This window comes from Anabas testudineus, chromosome 12 (assembly GCF_900324465.2).
Source record: "Anabas testudineus chromosome 12, fAnaTes1.2, whole genome shotgun sequence".
Taxonomy (NCBI): Eukaryota; Metazoa; Chordata; class Actinopteri; order Anabantiformes; family Anabantidae; genus Anabas; species Anabas testudineus.
In genome coordinates, this window is record NC_046621.1 from 2,444,444 (window position 1) to 2,460,766 (window position 16,323).

The window sequence follows — 16,323 nt, forward strand, 5'->3', positions numbered from 1 at the left end:
TCATCAAAAAAAGTCAAAGCTACAGTAAATAAGTAATTTCAAATATGTGTTTTACTCTTAATGCAGCATGATATATTATATTACTGAGTTCTAATTACTTATTAAGTCTATACTTGAGTAAACATCAGTAGTACTGCAGGTGAAGCTAATTTTAACTACTTTATTTCCATGCAGGTGGGTAATCCATATTAATTATATAGTAAAACCTAAATACCCAAAGAGAGATACCTCTATGAACGTCAGTTTTATATTTTTATTTTAATATATTTTATATTTTTATTTTAATATATTTTATATTTTTATATTAATATATTTTATATTTTTATATTAATATATTTTATATTTTTATATTAATTTATTTTTATTTTATATATATTATATTTTTATTTTATATATATTTTATATTTTTATATTAATATATTTCATATTTTTATATTAATATATTTTCATATTTTATATTAATATATTTTATATTTTTATATTAATTTATTTTATATTTTTATATTAATATATTTTATATTATTTTTATATTTTATATTAATATATTCATATTTTTATATTATATAGTTTATTTTTTTATTTTTTTTTTTTATATATATTATATTTTATTTTCTATATATTTATATTTTTATATTACTATATTCATTTTTTATATATTTTTATATTTTATATTAATCTATTTTATTTTTTCATTTTTATTTTTTTTTTATTTCTATATATATTATTAATTTTTATTTATTCTTTATTATTTTCTTTTTTATATTAATATATTTTATATTTTTATATTAATTTATTTTATATTTTTATTTTAATATATTTTATATTTTTATATTAATATATTTTATATTTTTATATTAATATATTTTATTTTTTATATTAATTTATTTTTATATTAATATATTTTATATTTAAAAAATTCTCTTCTGTCAGTTTTTGTCCCAACACATGTGTACGCCTCTTTGCCAAAGCAACCAATAGGAACACAGAGTGAAAGTGTTGACCAATCAGAGCGCTGTATTTTAATCGCGTTTTGACCAATAGCGTCGCAGTCTGCGAACGTTACAGCAGCCAGCGATCTCTGCAGTGCAGTAGCCAACCAGCAACCAGCAACCAGCAACTAGCAACCAGCAACCAGCTAGCCAACTTGTCTACTCACAGAGAAATATGGACGAAATAAAGACACAAATAAACGGGTAGGTTCGTTATTGTTTGATGTACACTCTCTGTGCGTATCCTGCTTCTGCTCCAAAGTGTTTGTTACTGCGTTATAGTCCCTCCCGCGCCTCCTGCTTTGCCTACGCGCTGCTTACAAACGTGTAATAAACCAAGTTAGCACAACTTAACGTTAGCTAGCTATGGTTAGCTAACCATTAGCATTTCCTGTCAGTGGTTGCTGTAGTTATCTCGTTAGCTTGACAGCTATCTGACCCAGCCTCCCGGGAGTTGACGGGCAACTTGAACCGTCTGCAGCATCAGTAGTGCTGTGTGACACCGTAGCTAAACCAGCTAATGTACTGTTAGCTGGTATTGTTTAATTGTCCTGACCGCTGCAGCTAATGCTATCTGTCTGTCCTGTGTTGATTGTGTTGTTGTTGGCTAACTTAAGCTAACCAGCTATTCATTCAATCAAACTTGCACTGCCCAGGTGTAGATTGTGTTTATATTTTCAAGCTCTAACACACTGTGAACACAGGTCATGACAAACGGGCTAGGACTGTAGAGAGAAGTGGATGCTAATGCGTAACACTGTCACACTAGCTTGAACATCTCTGTTTCTGTTTGTTTCTGTTTTGTCGACAGCTCAGTGTGGTGACAATCACATGTAGATCATAAATGTGACAAATTTGAAATATTATTTTTAACAATCTTTAGCTTCTCCGGGTTAATTAATTAATATAATAATATAATACTTAAATATTGAAAATTGACTACCTTACCTGTCAAATGTGAAGTTTGATCCAACATTCTAATAGGTATTTATTAAACAGTGAGAATTGATATTTGAAAGCATATCAATGGTTTTCTTTGGCTTTGACAGGTGTTTACAATAGATTTCCACAACTGGAGAACAAGGGTGATTTAAAGTTTTAATAGGGGAGAACTGTGTCTGATTACCAGTAGTAGATGAAGTATCTACCACTTTTATTTAAATTTAAATATGAGTACTACACTGTATAAATGCTGTACTACAAGTAAAATACCTGCCTTAAAACTGCTACTTAAACTGTGAAAATGTACTTCAAAAGTAGTCAATAGAGAAAATTGCCTCTTTTGAGCATATTGAGTATGTGATCATACAATGTATATTATATTAGATTATTACTCATGCATTAATATTTAAGCACCTCTTGTAGTTGTTTCAGGTGACACTATTTTACATAAGGTTTAGTTGCAGACCAATTTAAAATGTTCCATTTTTTGTTTGTTTTGTAAAACATAAAAAAAATGCTTGAGCACAATTCCCAAATGCACAAAGTGAAGCTACTGTTTAATATTTTATAAACCAGTAGTTTCATGAATTTTTACAATAAATCCTATCTTTTTTAAAAGTAACTAAAGCCATGAGATAAATGTACTGCAGTAAAAAGTACACTTTTTTACAGCATTTGAGTAAACATTACCTTGCAGCACTGCTGACTGCTTCTTGTTTCCTCTCTCTTTTGGTCTGTAGCTGTCAGACTGTCCCCCTCTGCATGGGCCCATAAACATGTCCACAGATGACAGTATCTCTGAGGATGTGTCCAGCTCGGGGGCTTTGAGCCATTGCCATGTCGGGGATGGGGGTAAGGAGAGTGAGACCTCTTTGGTGTCCTCTGAGGGGACATCAGCCTCGGGGCTGGCCGTCTCAGAGGAGAGACACACAACCTCCAAAACAACAGGAGGTGCTGTGGAGAGCAGACCTGTTGACATCACACCAGCATGCAACAAGATCAGGTGCAGTAACATTAAACACATAACTGCACATAGAAACTAAAAAGACACAATTCATTAATGTTTGGCTTATTTACCTGTTCCAAGTTTAACCAATTCGTTATATATATATATTTGTAGCATCCACCATGCTGTGCAGCCCAATCTGATATTTGATCCTGGCTGGAGAACCGTGTATCTTACTTTATCAAACTTTGGTAGAGGATGTAGTTTTATGTATTATGCTTCTGTTACAGGAGTCTGTGTCTGAGCACAGATGAAGCATTTGAACAAGAAAAGAACCTCCCATTTATCAACCCAAGCTCTCTTGAGACCCTAAGGGCCTTGGTGCAGGAGATCCAGAGCAGTGGGGAGACAGACCCTGAGATCTGGAAGGACTGTGAGGTGGGCAAACGATCTCAGAGCACAAAAGACAATAGCTATTGTAGAATGTGCAGATGTGATTGTAAGTGCAGTAAGTGCAAGCTGGTGTTGTTTAAAGTGAGGTAAAGGCTAGCTGCTATGGCGGTTGTTCTTGTGTTCTGCTGCTTCTCTATTTTTGAGCCGTCATTTTTATTTTTTATTTTTTTTGTGTGGATCACTCCTGACAGGAAGACAAAACACACAGACCTCAACACCCCACACAGCACCTCAGTGCAGCTGATCGTTTCAGACACAGGATGTGATTTGCAGGGAACCGTCAATTGTGATGTGCTGCAAAACAAAAACCCTTTGAGGCTTGAAGAATTTTAGGTTGAAGACCAAAACACTCTTCTTGAAACTTTAAATTACTGTATTGTCAAATTGGTGCAGGACTGTTGTTGCATCTGCATCTCAATCTGTCTTCTTAGGGAGTTTGTCTCACAATTATAGGGATCCACAACTTCTCCCTCACACCTTCACAAACATGCATATGTTCAGTTGAGTGAGATTATAACACTGTTAAATATTTTATCAGCCAGCTTTTCTCAGCTTACTGCAGTAATAGTGAGAAATCTGACTACCGTAACCAGATAGCGGATTAAAATAACCTGAACTCTCAACTAGATTTCATGAAGGCATGTTCGTAAATGCTCCACATGCCCCCTTGTGGATAAGGGCAGATGTTGAGCTTCACATTATGTGGATCCCGGTGACCCTTGTGGAAGTTTGGTCAAGTTGGGTTTTACAGTTGAATATTTGGCAATAAGAAGAGTGTGTTCTCACACTTCTCTGTGAGCTTTCTAACATACTCACACAAAATCTCAGTCACACATCCCCTCCAGATGTGTTTTAAGACAGAAAGTTGTATTTTTCTGCCACAAACATTAATTTACTGTTAGAAAAAGTGTAGCTGCTCCTTCTCTGACCTAGAAATACAGAATGTATGAATATTAGAAGATTGTTAATGTGAAAAGCTTTAACTGCTGGACGCAAAATCTCTCCTCCCTCACTGAATATCCATGTTATCCCCATTCATATCCCTGATGGACGGGTTCAGGTTTCCACACCTTTGTAAATTTCACACTTGACTGTGATTGTCAGAATCTTGGCCTTGAAACTGAGATTTAAGGTGAGCACAGAAAACAGCCTCCTGGTGTGAGACTCTGCACAGTGAAGGTGAAACATCCAAGTGAAGTAACTTTAAGCATGTTAATTAGGTGTAGCTTCCAAAATAAGATAGGACCTACTCAACTACTGCATGCAGGCACAAATGTATAATAACCAGGTTCATGACAATGTGTTGTTTGATTACTCGAGTAACCTCATTTCTCCATATAACCTGGTGTTGTGTGGGCATGATTTAAGGTGGTATGGTAGTTCATGTAATCATTTAGGATTACTCCACAGCAGTTTTACTGTCGGTGATGTTTTGCTGTGAATGGTGATGGTTCATGACACTACATTACCCTTTTGTACGCTCTGCAACAGGGCCGATGGTTGCACCTGTTTCAGCTGGTTGAGAAGCAATACCAAGAGCAAATACTTGCTCAGCAAGAACAGTACCAGTGCCAAATACAGGTAAGCCTGCATTTAATCATGTCTGACCATGTGAGCTGGGTTAGAATATTTCTTTATTCAGTGAAACAATTATGTTTTTTCCCCAAGTTGATTCAGGATGAAATTAAGGCCCTGGTTCAGCTCCAGAACCGCCAGGCGGTCCAGCCACACACAGAGTTCTCTCCAACTCCCGTGACCAAAACTGTCACTAGCGCAAAGGACTATATTTTCCCCCTTATCTCCAGTGACTGCACAATTCTCAAAAATGTGCCCAGTGACAATGACAGCCTGGCAGCCCCTGCACACACACCTTTTAGTTCCCCTTCACCTCCACTGCACAGATCAGACACTGTTAACCACGGGGAGGAGCGGGCAACTACAGTGCTCAGCAGTGGCTATGGGACTCTGTCTGCTTGGGAATCAGGTCTGGAAGCTGCTGGGTCTCCAGGAGAAGATGAGGGTAGTAGTCGAGAAAGGGAGACTCATCATTGGTCCTCGAACTTCCAGGAAGACACAGAAACAACTGTGGTTGGGAACCAGCTGGATTTTTCCAATGAGAGGAGTCTTGAAGTAGAGAAACCAGATCCATTAGTCTACCAGCAGCAAAACTCTGGGTATGTGGGAGTATTTTCTAAAACACATTAACCACAACTCCTAAGTCAGGTTTTAAAGGTTGATACACCATCTACTGTATATAGAGCAGTCCCTCAATCAATTAGCACAGGGTACAGTGGGATTTTAGAGATGTAATAAAGATGAAGATGAAAACAAAATCAATGAATTCAGTAAGAGTGAACCAAAACAGTAAAACAGTAGTCTGGACACTAAACAATGAGCCAAAACTCACTATACAACTGTGTAAAACCAAGGAGAGATGCAGATTCACCTGGTTACTCTAACTATAAATGTAAAAAAATACAATTAATCAAAATGTCATACCATAGTTAACAGTGCAACAGGCTTTAAACTGCATTATACTTGGTTCTAAAAGTCTTTAACTTGGTAAAGCTTTAGAAACACTGCTTATATTTTGTCAGTGTTGTTTCTGTGGAATTATATTTGTAGTCATCCAGATCTATTCTGTTGCCAGCACCAGCCAGCTTTTGACCTCGTGGGCGCAGAGGCAGAAACTCAGGCCCAAGAAGAGCAAAGCAGGACAAGCACCATCACATATCCCCGAGTGCCAGGAGCCACACAGCCTCAGAGAATCCCAGAGACCAATCCCCCTGGAGAGCGCAGACTCCCAGGACCAGGTATAACTTAATACCTGGTTACAGTTACTGCTTTAGGGCAGAAATTTTGCAGGGATCGTTTAAATTGATTGTGTTGTGTTTTTGTTTGTGATGCACCTTTCTGTTGTGTTTGTCCTACTTCTAAATCTAATCCACTCATCTCTATTGGGTTTTAGCATCGACCGGCTGGGCCGACGTCCAGTTCTTTCTCCCTGAAGAGAAGTGACAGTCTGATGTCTGAAGCATCAGGTAACAATTCACTGACAGAACACACAGCAGTAAGGCCTGGACAGTGCAAAGCAATCGTGGGCAAAATTACTGTGACAAAATAAATAATACAGAATATTAAAGTTTCTATGAAAGATGTCTCGTTGCAGTTACAATGTGTGACAGTAAGATGGTGTTGTTGCCTCAGTTTAACAACTCAAAAGATAATAATTAATTAATACAATTATCACATAGAATAATCAGTACATCTCATACACTGTTCTCTCTGTTTTAGGCCTCACCTATTGGAGGTTGAATGAGAATGACCTGTATCACCCCCTACCAGACAACTTTGACAGCAACGCTTACCTCCTTCTGCAAGAGGCCTCCATGAGTCTTGTGAGTATTAATACTGCAGTTTAGTGACAGCGTTGTGAGCAGTAGTATTTATATTCAGTACATGTGAATATGAATGGTTGAACTGTTATAATAATAATAATTTTCCATCCATATTGTTAAAAATAGGAATAAAACATTAACTTAACTTCTTCTGACATTTAGGCTAAAAGGACAAGAAATGATGCCACTGTAGAAACCAGTGTCATCTCACAGTCTCCTACAAGTTGTCTTTGTGCTCACTAGTGTCAGAGCAGGATCACTCATAACAAACTCTTTGATTTTAAGTCATTTGTTAACTTTTAGTGTGGATACAAATAAATGTACACTATGCCGTGTTTGTGTTTCCTTTCCACCTACATGTCTTATCCCCTCCTCTTGTAGACTCCATCTCAGGAGCCTCGGCTGTCTCTCAAAGAGATCTACCACAACAGGCAAAGAACAGACGGCAAACATTCAGACTGGGAAGGCTCCGTTACATCCAGTCCTTCATCGCCACAGGTACATCACATGACTCACTGATCATTAATCAGTTTACTCCCTGGCTGAGGCCTCTAACCCACACTGCCCCTTTTTCTACTTCAGATGTTGACCTTGGACCCAGCAGGTAACATGCGGCAGTCAGATCGGACCTCTGGCTTTACTTCACCCTCTCACTTCAGCAGCCCCTCATTCGCCACTCAGCCCCTTCTGTACCACAGAGTAGGGACAGTGACCCCCGACAGCATGGTGGAGGGTAGTCCCAACCCTCGTGATATGGACCTCATCTCTGATACCTCCAGTGTTTCAGCTGTTGGACCTTCAGCAGCCAAGTTGCAAAGCTTGTGGAGAAACACATCCCAGGTAGTTGTGTCTACCTCCCAGGATAACACCCAGCCATCCCACATAGCCACCCAGCAACATAAAGTCAGTGTCCCCTTAGCCAGTGAAGAGGAGGGAAGTCACACTCACACCAGCACCCTGAAACCTTGTTCAAGTTCTGGTGTCACTCTGCAGCCTGCAGCCAGTCGACACATGGAGAGAGCTTCATCACTAGAGGATCCCGTTGTCCTTTCTCTGTGAGTAAACATGAGTAGACATATACTGAGATAGCTAGTGGCCATTTGTGTTTTGTCTACATGATAGTAGTGGAGTCAATCATCATCTTTTGCCTTGTTTAATTCACCCTCTTCTCTTTTTTTTCTCAGACTAAGGCAGAACCTGAGAGAGAAACACTCTCGACATGTGGCTGATCTAAAAGCATATTATGAGTCTGAGATCCAGATCCTGCGGGACAAACTCAAACTCAGAGATCTGCCTCAGGATTTAGAAAAGAGCAACCAGGCTCTCACAGAGAGGTTTGCATTTATCGTACATTATTTATTGATTGAGTTTTTATTCTTTTTAATTGTTTTATATAATCTTTATTGCATTTTTGCTGCTCAAATTAAGTCCAGAAGGACTTCTGGAACAAGTCTTCTTCTTTTTGGATTCATTTTAGTTTTTTAAATTTGTACCATTGTGATTTTTGTTTATCGACAGGTGCAGGCATCTTGAAGAAGCTCTAGCTGAGGCCACAAGTCGCATTCAAGAACTAGAGGCAACAAACACCTCACTGGGAAAAAAACTGGTATTGATCCTCAGTTTACTGGTTTGTTTTCATCTAGAAATGCAGTTTGTGTGTATGTATACATACTACTTAAAGTAATATTATATTTAAAATTACTTTTACAAATTGTTCTTGAATTTTCTCATGTTCATTCTGTAGGTTATTAATTTAGTTGGAAAACTTGCATGGCTCCTATTTAATGAAGCTCATTGATAAATATTTCATAGCCTGAATACACTAGTTACTATATGGACATAAACTTTTAAACATTTCTCATTTTACCTCAGCTCACTTAATATTCACCCATTATTCCATTGCTTAATATTAAAGTGACTTTTCTTTGTTAGGCAGAATGGCCAGAGCGTTATGCTGTAGCCGGAGCTACTGTGAAAACCTTGCAGCAGCGACTAGAAGAAAGCAAACGCTCGGGCAAAGAGAAAGACGCCCTGGCAGCGCGTTTGAAGACCCGCGTGCGGCAGCTGGAGGAGGAGGCGCAGGAAGCCTGCAGGGAGGCAAATGAGAAGGAGGCCAGGAGGGAGAGAGAGTACAAGATGCTGCAAGATGTGAGTCTGAGTGGGTGGAATAAGATAAGAACAAATCATATCATCACCACCTTAAGTCTGTTTTTTTGCACAGGAACTATAACTATATTACTTTGACGAGGTAGATACTGTTAATCCTCACCAAATTTGTCTCCCTGCTGTGAGGTCATGGGATCGTGAAATATGTTTTTCTTTATCTTGGGGATTTATTATGCACCTGTGGAGGTGTTTTTTTATTTAATTACTTTTATTAATAGGATTGGGTATTAGCCAGACCTGACTGATTTACATCTTGTAATTTACTTACTGTGAGACCGAAAGAGTCCATGGTGCCATTTGTGCCTAATAGACATCACCAGTGACTGACTAAGTGTAATTTCCCAGTTCATTCTATGTTTTGTTTCCTCAGCTGCTTGAACAATATGACTCTCTGATGAAGGAGCATGAAGGAATGAAGGTAATAGTTTCCTAACTAGAATTTAAAACATTAAAACGTGGTCATATATAATTCTGTATATATTAATTATATATATATATATATATAATTCTCATGTCTTCATTCAGCCTCATGCTTTTTTTTTTATATCAGAACAACCTGGTGTCAACAGAGAACAAGCTCGTTGATGCCAACGATCAGATATCAGAATTAAAGAGGTGAGTGGATGCAACACAAGACCAACAGTAACAAGGGTCAGAGCTTTTGATACGATCTTGTGAATGTAATCATGTTTATACTCAGCATCGCAGCTATTTGCCTTTTTGCTAAACTTCAGGTACAAACTGAAACTACATGTCATGGCGACACGGGCAGCAAAAACTGTGATTGGTCAACTTAGTAGTGCCACATTTCCTTCTATGTAAAAGCACAGTAAATTCACCCTTTTTCGGCTGGTTCAGGGGTTGTAGAGACTCTTCTCTCTTTTCTGCATTGCATTATGTAACACTAACATGATCTGCTCAGTTTCAGTTGTCATTGTTTGTAATGTTACTGCACTTGTTGTCTAACTCTCAGCAATAGGGGTAAATTTATTTCTCCAAATATAAATGATCAGTCAAACCAAACCAAATTTTTAGTTCTAAGCCTATGTTGTGTTGTTGTGTGTTTTGAGTTCTTGTATTCTTGTATTTGCACTCATACAGTAGCAGTGTAGCTGTGTTTCATTATTAGCATCAGGCTTATCGCTGCCACATTGTCTCTGGCTGCAGCAGCAGTTTTGCAAAAGAGCTGAAGTGAAGAGTGGTTGACAGTGGAGAGATGGAAAAGAAAGGATTGATCAATAGAGTCTAATGATGTTGTCTGAGCCAAAATAGATAATAGTGTTGGCTGACACTGCACAGCAATTTTCCTGTGCAGTTTCAGCTTTGACTGCAAATTGGCACCAATGGAAGCAGCGCATAGACTTCACACTGATAAAGTCTGTCTGCTAAATTCAGCAAATTCATAGACAGAGTTCAAACTGCAGCTCGTAAAGGATCAATATTAGTGTCTTAGCAGGATTAGATGCAAATAAACAGGCCAGCTATGGAAAAAGACGTAGAGATCCAGAGAACAAGCTAACTAAAGATTAGCTATTTGTTGTTAACCTTAAATATTACTAATTAATTGAATGCACAGGAAAATCAGAGACAGAGAAAGTGGGAAAATATAGAAAACACATTAGAACTTTCCTCTGAGCAGAGTAGGAGAACAAAACAACAAACAAGAAACTGTCAGTTCCACCTTCCCTTACAGAAGGTTGGGTGGGAGGGATTGTCCAGGATTGAGAGGAGTTTGGACAGCATCCTCCTCTCAGCTACAACATGTAGAGGGCCCAGCTCCACCCCCAGAACAGAACCAGCCCTCCTGATCAGTTTGTTTAGTCTGTTAGTGTCTGACACCTTCATGTTGCAGCCCCTTCAGACCACAACATAGAAGATGACACTGGAATCACAGACTTATAGAACATCATCAGCATGGTGCTGCAGACGCTGAAGGACCTGAGCCTCTTCAGAAAGTATATCTGGCTTTGAGCCTTTTTGTACAGTGCTGCTGAGTTCTTTGTTGTCCATACGACGTCCACCTTCTCCCCCTGTATAGAGAGACGAGTGACAGGATTTCCAGGTCCACCAAGTCCATCACCAGCTCTTTTGTTTTTCTGATGTTTAGTTGAAGATGGTTGAGTCCACACCAGTCAACAAAACTGTCCACTACTCTCTGGTATTCTGTGACGTCTCCACCATTCTGTACTTGTTTGCTGTTGAAATAAAATCTAAAACATTTAGATTTAATGAATGTTATTTAAATTAATTACTGTATTCACTATAAGAACAAGGGCTTTTGTGCTCATGATGCTCATTTATTAAAGCTTCAGCACAAAATGCAGAAAACCCCATTAGTAATTCAGCTTGTAGTGATGAAAACGATCACTTTAACAATCATTAAGCGTTATGTAGCACATGTCTTTGATTTGATTTGTGTCTCTGTCCGTCCCCTCAGAGTAATCTCCAAGCTGGAGTCTCAGGTGAAGCAGCTGGAGCACGAGAACCAGGCCCGAGCACGTTATGCTTCCCACAGCAGCACACAACCTTCTGGGGCTGGGTGAGGACATAGCTAATTAAAGCAGGGAATCTTTTTTAAAAGTCTTATTTTAAGTTATGGGGGTCTTTCTCATTTTGAGATAGAGGCTCATGAGGAATCATATTTACATGCAATCATTAATTTATATTTAAATTATATTCTAATTAAATACAAATTAATAGATAGCATACAGGTTACCTCCATCTAACACACCGATTCTTACAAATACCTGTGCAATCAGAATAATTTCAAAGAAGCTCTAATAGCCAAGATATTCTACATACAGTAGCTTGAAAGTTTGTTTCAGTAGTCATACTGATCCCTGTTAGTTATTTAATTTCTTTTTAACATGTCCACAGTCTTTTCCATCATCCTGACCTGTTGCTGTCACCAAGTAAAGGCAAGATAGAGCCAGACGTCACCCGCAGGAAGTCACCTTGTCCTCCATCTGACCAGCTGAGCAGTGGCAGAAAGTCAACGTTCCCTCAAACTAACCAATCAAGTCTCCACAGGAAGTCACCGTATACATTTAACGATCAGTCATCAGGAGCTGGAAGCTCTGTAGACACTTCTTCCAATGGTGGGAGCTGGAGGTAGGTTTTGTGTTTTTTAACAATTGTGGATATTTCCTCTAGTTGGTAAAGATTGTAAGAAATGAATTACTGAAATTCTGTCCTGCAGGTGTGCGTCTCCTCCAGAGTCTGAACAGTCTCAGCCCCGACACCAGGACCAGAACCAGCGGGAGACCAGTCGGAGAGATGGATCCTGCGCTCTGACGCCCGTGATGAGAGCCCTGATAGAGCTGGAGGAGACCAGAGCCACAGAGAGCCGGGCCCCCTGTAAGAACATCTCCACCAGCCACAGTATGACTCACATTCACTCAGGAGACTTCAGTCAATGTATTTAAAACTCGTATCTATCGTCTTTCCCTAAACTTTACACTTGATTTACAATTTGTCTGTCTTTAGACACACTGTGACTTCTGTTACATCATCCTGTTCTCGTACTGAATATTTTTGTTATTTCATTACAGACAGATCAAACCCCCTAATTACAGCTCACACAATGATCATGCTGCATGTAACACAGAATCTTACGTGTTGTTTCTTTGCAGGGATCGGCAGCCAGAGGACCACAGTGGGTTTGGTGGAGCGGAGACACAAGGAACTGATTCAGGAGCGAGTCGGGCTTCAGACAGACAGGGATGTGGTTAAACACGGAGGAGCTGGAGCAGACCCAGGAGGAGGAGGAACGAAAAGCTGCGCTGGAGCAGAGAGAGCCCCAGCTCTGCTGAGGAATCAGAGGAGTCTGTCTCCAGAGGGCCACAGGTCCTCCTCACTGCCTCCTCCAGTTCATCGAACCATACCCACAGCTACACCCAGTACGTACAGCTTATGGTGAAGTTAGTTACTTAGTTAGTTAATTTATTCTTAAAGTATTTACCTCCTTAACATTAATTAACATTATTACACCATAATGATATGTAATTTATTCATTGATTAATTGCAACTGTCAGATAAAACTGTCAGATTAATTGTACTATGTAAAAACATAGCTCTCATCTTTCTTGATTTTATGAAACCTCTCTGGAGGATGTGGTTTTTAATTAATGTTGTGTTGGTGTATTAAATTAAATTAATTAAGAGTGAACCGTTTTCTTTCATGCAGCAAAGAGAGAAACTTTACTCTTGCCTATGTCTACGAGGTCCAGCCCTAAACGCTGCCCCACTGAGAACTACTCCACTGCTTTCGGTCACATGATGCCAAGAGAGGAACACTTGCTCAGAAGGTGAGAGTGTAGGGGTATAAAGGTGTAGTAGCATTAGTGGTCTGTCAGCTGCATGAAAAATTAAAGTAAGGCTTTAATAAGTGTGTGAATTATTATATAGGTCTTTATAAATCCACACAGATTATGACTACGTTCAGTCGAAAAGAGTGAGTATGGAGCATAAATCAGTGTTTACAGGATTTCGTGGACTGTTTTGGGGATTGTTGTGGCCTAAAACTGCTGATTTTGCATCTCAATCTGTTTCCTATAAGATTTGTTTTTTTAAAGTCTCAGAGCAAGTGGTAAAATTACTTTTAGGAGGATAAATACACAGCAACTATATGAAGTGTATTAATGTCAGTAATGATTTAACACTGATTATGACTAAAATGTCTAAAACATCTTTTTGTGTGTAAGGTCGGACGGACAAGTTGACCAGAGACGACACTCGTTCCACAGCAGCAGTCCCAGAAAGAGACTCCAGTTTATGTCAGCAGACAGAGAAGATGGTAACTGATATGGAAAGATATTTGTTAATCTAGTAAAGAGGAAAAGTATAACAATAGTTTTTGAAAAACTTTTTAAACCTTTATTGTTGAACTTTTATTTGGGGTTCTTTTGTTTAAAATCTCAGCTTTAGGATAGATAGAGTTTAAGTGTCGGCTGTTTTCTTAACTGTCTTGTAAACTGGAAACCTGTTTTTTTGTAATCTGGGTAGGGGATGAGAAAAGCCTGATTTCCCCCAGGTAGACTTTTCAATCCATTTTTCACTATGAACAGGACTTCCTCAACATGTTTATTTTCTCACTTTTAAAAGTTGATTGTTAATTTAATTCCTGTTCCTCTCCCTCAGACGTTCAGCAGACAGAGTCTTCTGGTCCCATGAACGCGCCTGACAGAAACTCCCAGCTGGGCTGGGAGGCACAGGGAGCCTCTAGCAGACCTGACCTGCGGGACTCCTACGAGGACTCTGCCCCCCTTTTCCTTGACAAACTCAACTCACTGGCTGAGGCCGAGAAGCTGTTTGACGAGCTGACGCAGGAGAAACTGCAGGTGGGTGTTTTATGTGAAGGACGCTCTCAGCTCATCACATCACACCCGTTGTTTCCACTTGTCAACCAGACGTTTTTCATGAACTCAGCAGATGAAGTGGCACACTGGCTCTGCTTAAAGAGGCTTCAGCAGAACAACTCTAATCCCCACCTGACCTCTTATATAACATGGAGCTCACCGTTTTTAAGCCACTCCTCATTGACTTCTATTTTTAGAAAGTTCATATCCACGCCCCCCTCACCCTCTGTCCTGCTCGTGTTGGGACATCACATTTCTCAGCTGACTAATCTAATCCGGTCCAGTCAAAGTGTTTGAGCTGCTCGTCTACAGGTTGTCTCATCAACATTATTATTTTTGGTGTGTGTGTTGTTGGGATGCAGATTGAGGCGGCTTTGAGCCGGATGCCTGGAGGGGGCGGTAGAGTGAGTCTGCAGACCAGGTTAGATGAGGTAAGACACCAGGAAAATCATTCAATTATTGATTGTGCTTTATGTAATTTCCCCATGTTTGGCTTTTTATATTTGATTCTTTGTTTTAAAATTTAAGTTCAGTGTGTTTGTTGTTTGGACTCACAGTGTCTGACACTTTACTTATTGTATTTTACATATTTTAACACCAAGTTGTCTCAACGCCTGAAAACATCTTAGATACACTTACATCGGTGTATCCTGAATTTCCCCACAGGGATCAATAAAGTCATTCAGATAGGAAAAGTAACATGAAGTGCTGCTTTCCTTCAGTTCTCAATAAGTTTTGAAATGACTGTGACAAACTGTACTGAACCTCACAGATCCAACAATAAAACCACTAAAAGATGCTAATATCACAGCAAAATCTGCTTCATGTTCTTAACACGGACACATACACAACAAAAAGGGAATTTCTTACCTTTTTCTTGTGCTCATGTCATTTTTTTTTCTGTCGGTCAGACTTCAGACAGCCCCATGCTTTGTTAGGGATGACTGGAAGACATGATGATGCATTTATATTTTATATATTAATGTTCTGCTCAGGTGGCCTTAGAGAACCGTCTGGAGAGGCTGAATCGTGAGCTGGGATCCCTGCGCATGACTCTGAAGAGATTCCACGTCCTCCGCTCCTCTGCCAACATATAGCAATGTCTGTCCTTCTACATTTTTTCAGCATAGTGTCTTGGTTTTATACACAGCACTGATTGTCCTTCAGTCTGTCTCTGTGCCATAAACTCATCTGTACAGCAACTCCACAGCATCTTTTTTATACATGTTCCTTACTACTCTGGGATATTTTTTATATGTCTGAAAGATATTGCAATTTTTGGAGTATATTTTTAGTAATACACAGATTTGTAAAGTCGTTTACTTTTTTAGTCACAAAAATATTACTATGATAGGTTTTACTTGCCATATTCAGGTGTAGATTTTTAAATGAACTGTGTTTCAGTGTTAACGTGTGGGACTTCCCAGCAGACATTCATCCACTTGGGGAAATATCACTGCCATTTTTGTTCTGATGTTTATGGAAAAAAAGACATTTTCCATTAGACATGGCATCAAATGTATTTATTGAATGTTTTTATACTTCAGAGGTTTTGATTTTGGTGCATTTTACATGTTTTTCTCTTTGTTTTGGGCCAAATTATTGAACTTGAAGGAAACGTGTTTACTTGAATCAAATCGCCTTTTTTTCTTGTTATGTTTATTTTCCAGATCTACCTGTCACTTTATTTGCTTAATTTTCCAAATTTGTTACGAGAACCACTTGTAAAAGCCAAACCAGCACATCTTTTCAGTAGAGACACACATTTTCACACAGGGTCAAATCCTCGATGCTTGTGCATGACGTGTCCTGCACTCCTTCCTTTGCCATGCAGTTTTCCTACAATGACATGAGCTTCACTGGAGCTATAATATTGTTGTTGCACAATAAAAGAAGATTTATATGACTGGAAGTATTGTTCATCTTTTCTGCCTTGTCAGAACACACTGTCCTTTACCTAATCCAGCTTAACATACTCTCATCAACCTCTCGAAACAGAGTTTGAGGATTGATTCGTTGATCCTGGGGTTATTTTATGCTTTTATTTTGAAATAAAGGCTAAATGAATTAAG

The 16,323-nt window shown here is 38.9% G+C and overlaps 1 protein-coding gene across 2 annotated transcripts; it reads left to right on the plus strand.

The window, feature by feature from the left end:
• The first annotated feature begins 1,102 nt into the window (after positions 1-1,102).
• LOC113159018 (M-phase phosphoprotein 9) lies at positions 1,103-16,157 on the plus strand. 2 transcript variants are annotated; one of them, XM_026355470.1, is made up of 24 exons: positions 1,103-1,193; positions 2,672-2,934; positions 3,168-3,315; positions 4,822-4,911; positions 4,999-5,504; positions 5,981-6,143; positions 6,299-6,371; positions 6,625-6,728; positions 7,110-7,226; positions 7,311-7,783; positions 7,913-8,062; positions 8,247-8,334; positions 8,661-8,876; positions 9,265-9,312; positions 9,445-9,509; positions 11,332-11,433; positions 11,772-12,005; positions 12,094-12,275; positions 12,527-12,793; positions 13,081-13,201; positions 13,598-13,689; positions 14,034-14,233; positions 14,614-14,682; positions 15,247-16,157. In XM_026355470.1, exons 2-24 carry the CDS (start codon positions 2,708-2,710, stop codon positions 15,346-15,348), a joined length of 3,837 nt encoding a protein of 1,278 aa, XP_026211255.1. In that variant the 5' UTR covers positions 1,103-1,193; positions 2,672-2,707; the 3' UTR covers positions 15,349-16,157. The 2 variants fall into 2 exon arrangements, with proteins under 2 accessions (XP_026211255.1, XP_026211256.1); XM_026355471.1 differs by having other exon boundaries at positions 12,094-12,251.
• The last annotated feature ends 166 nt before the right edge of the window (positions 16,158-16,323 follow it).

Excerpts from the sequence above, each read along its gene's own strand:
- LOC113159018 (XM_026355470.1), top strand. The coding sequence starts at position 2,708 with ATGTCCACAGATGACAGTATCTCTGAGGATGTGTCCAGCTCGGGGGCT. Across the intron at positions 6,372-6,624 it reads TCTGATGTCTGAAGCATCAG|GCCTCACCTATTGGAGGTTG; the intron begins GTAACAATTCAC and ends TCTCTGTTTTAG. Across the intron at positions 8,877-9,264 it reads AGTACAAGATGCTGCAAGAT|CTGCTTGAACAATATGACTC; the intron begins GTGAGTCTGAGT and ends TTGTTTCCTCAG.